The sequence below is a fragment of the Octopus bimaculoides genome, chromosome 25 (genome assembly GCF_001194135.2).
Source record: "Octopus bimaculoides isolate UCB-OBI-ISO-001 chromosome 25, ASM119413v2, whole genome shotgun sequence".
Lineage (NCBI taxonomy): Eukaryota > Metazoa > Mollusca > Cephalopoda > Octopoda > Octopodidae > Octopus > Octopus bimaculoides.
This window is the reverse complement of record NC_069005.1, coordinates 28,846,840-28,848,356: the sequence shown is the minus strand read 5'-3', so window position 1 is coordinate 28,848,356 and position 1,517 is coordinate 28,846,840. Positions and strand designations below refer to the sequence as shown.

The following is a 1,517-nucleotide window of genomic DNA, read 5'->3' as shown; positions in this document are numbered from 1 at the left end:
TATATATATATATATGTGTGTGTGTGTGTGTATATATATATATATGTGTGTGTGTGTGTGTGTGTGTATATATATGTGTGTGTGTGTATATATATATATATATATATATAAACATAATTAAGGGATCAGCAACAGGTTGCTTCACCACATACCGAAATTCAGAAATAGCAGTTGAATTTCGGTATGTGGTGAAGCAACTGTTGCTGTTCCCTTAATTATGTTAATAAATTTATAAGAACTTTTAAATAAGTTCTTTACCGATAATGGTGTTTACATACCGAAGGGCTTGGTAAAAATTATTAATTTATTAATAAATTAATATTCCTTTACCCTTTTATTTTTATATATATATATATATATGTGTGTATGTATTTTTTTTTTATGTGTATATATTTTTTTATATTTTCCAGTTTCTGTTTAACTCCAAAGCTTACAGCAGATATGATCTCAACACACACCCCTTTATCGCATGGCACAGTGGCATTATCTGCAGGTTAGTATAATCTCTGCTTATCTCCTCATCTCTTCTTCCACCACGCAAACATGCACATACATGCACACAAACATAAACACACACACTCTCATTCACTTTTGTTTACCCTTTTAATAATTAGTAATTTTCTCTTTTATAATTAATATATTTCCTATACTACTACTACTACAGCTTCTTTTAATGAATGCAATGCACTAAGCTGGCCAAAGCAATGTTGTCTTACATTAAGCAAAGTATTTTTGTTTATTTATATATTTAGTTGTTTGTTTCACATCTTTTATTCGTTAACAATATCATCGCTAATTACAAGTTTCTAAGAAGCCAATCAGTGGTTCACTGCTCTTAAAAATGGTGCTGCAAGTGACTATGTGTTTTAGTCTGACTCACTAATTTGTTAGCAATTTCTTGTCGAAGTATGTTTTCCACCAATAAACGTATATTAATGACAAAAAGAGAAAGAGTTACGTAATTTCGTTCATTAGCTCACAGCTCTTTTGGCTACTGGTACACGGTATCCCAGCTATGAGTATTGGTCTACATTCTCATCAAAGACAATGTGAGATGGTTAAATAAAGGTAGATATTTGAGTTTGAAATAAGGAATTATTACAAAAAAGGAGGAGATAGGGAATCATCATCATCATCGTCATTTAACGTCTGCTTTCCATGCTAGCATGGGTTGGACGATTTGACTGAGGACTGGGGAAACCAGATGGCTACACCAGGCTCCAATCTGATTTGGCAGAGTTTATACAGCTGGATGCCCTTCCTAATGCCAACCACTCCATGAGTGTAGTGGGTGCTTTATTCCGACATATGTTTCGAAGAATGACGTAAGACATTATACGTTTAAGCTGGTTCCAATACATTTCCCTGAGGAGAAGTTTACATTTTTAACATCGCCGATTCCTATGGATCGCATAAATTGTAATTCTTCGAAACATATGTCGGAATAAAAGTATGCAGTTATAAGATGCGTTTACTCCATTCTTTAAATTTATATATATATATATATATATATATAT

The 1,517-nt window shown here is 32.4% G+C and overlaps 1 protein-coding gene across 1 annotated transcript in view; it reads left to right on the top strand.

Annotated features, from left to right (window-relative positions):
• Positions 1-1,517, top strand: part of LOC106874898 (TLC domain-containing protein 2) — a 30,749-nt gene that overhangs the window by 16,199 nt on the left and 13,033 nt on the right. The window contains exon 2 of the mRNA XM_014922809.2: positions 411-493. Within this exon, the coding sequence (XP_014778295.1) occupies positions 411-493 (83 nt within the window). The remainder of the gene's footprint in view (positions 1-410; positions 494-1,517) is intronic.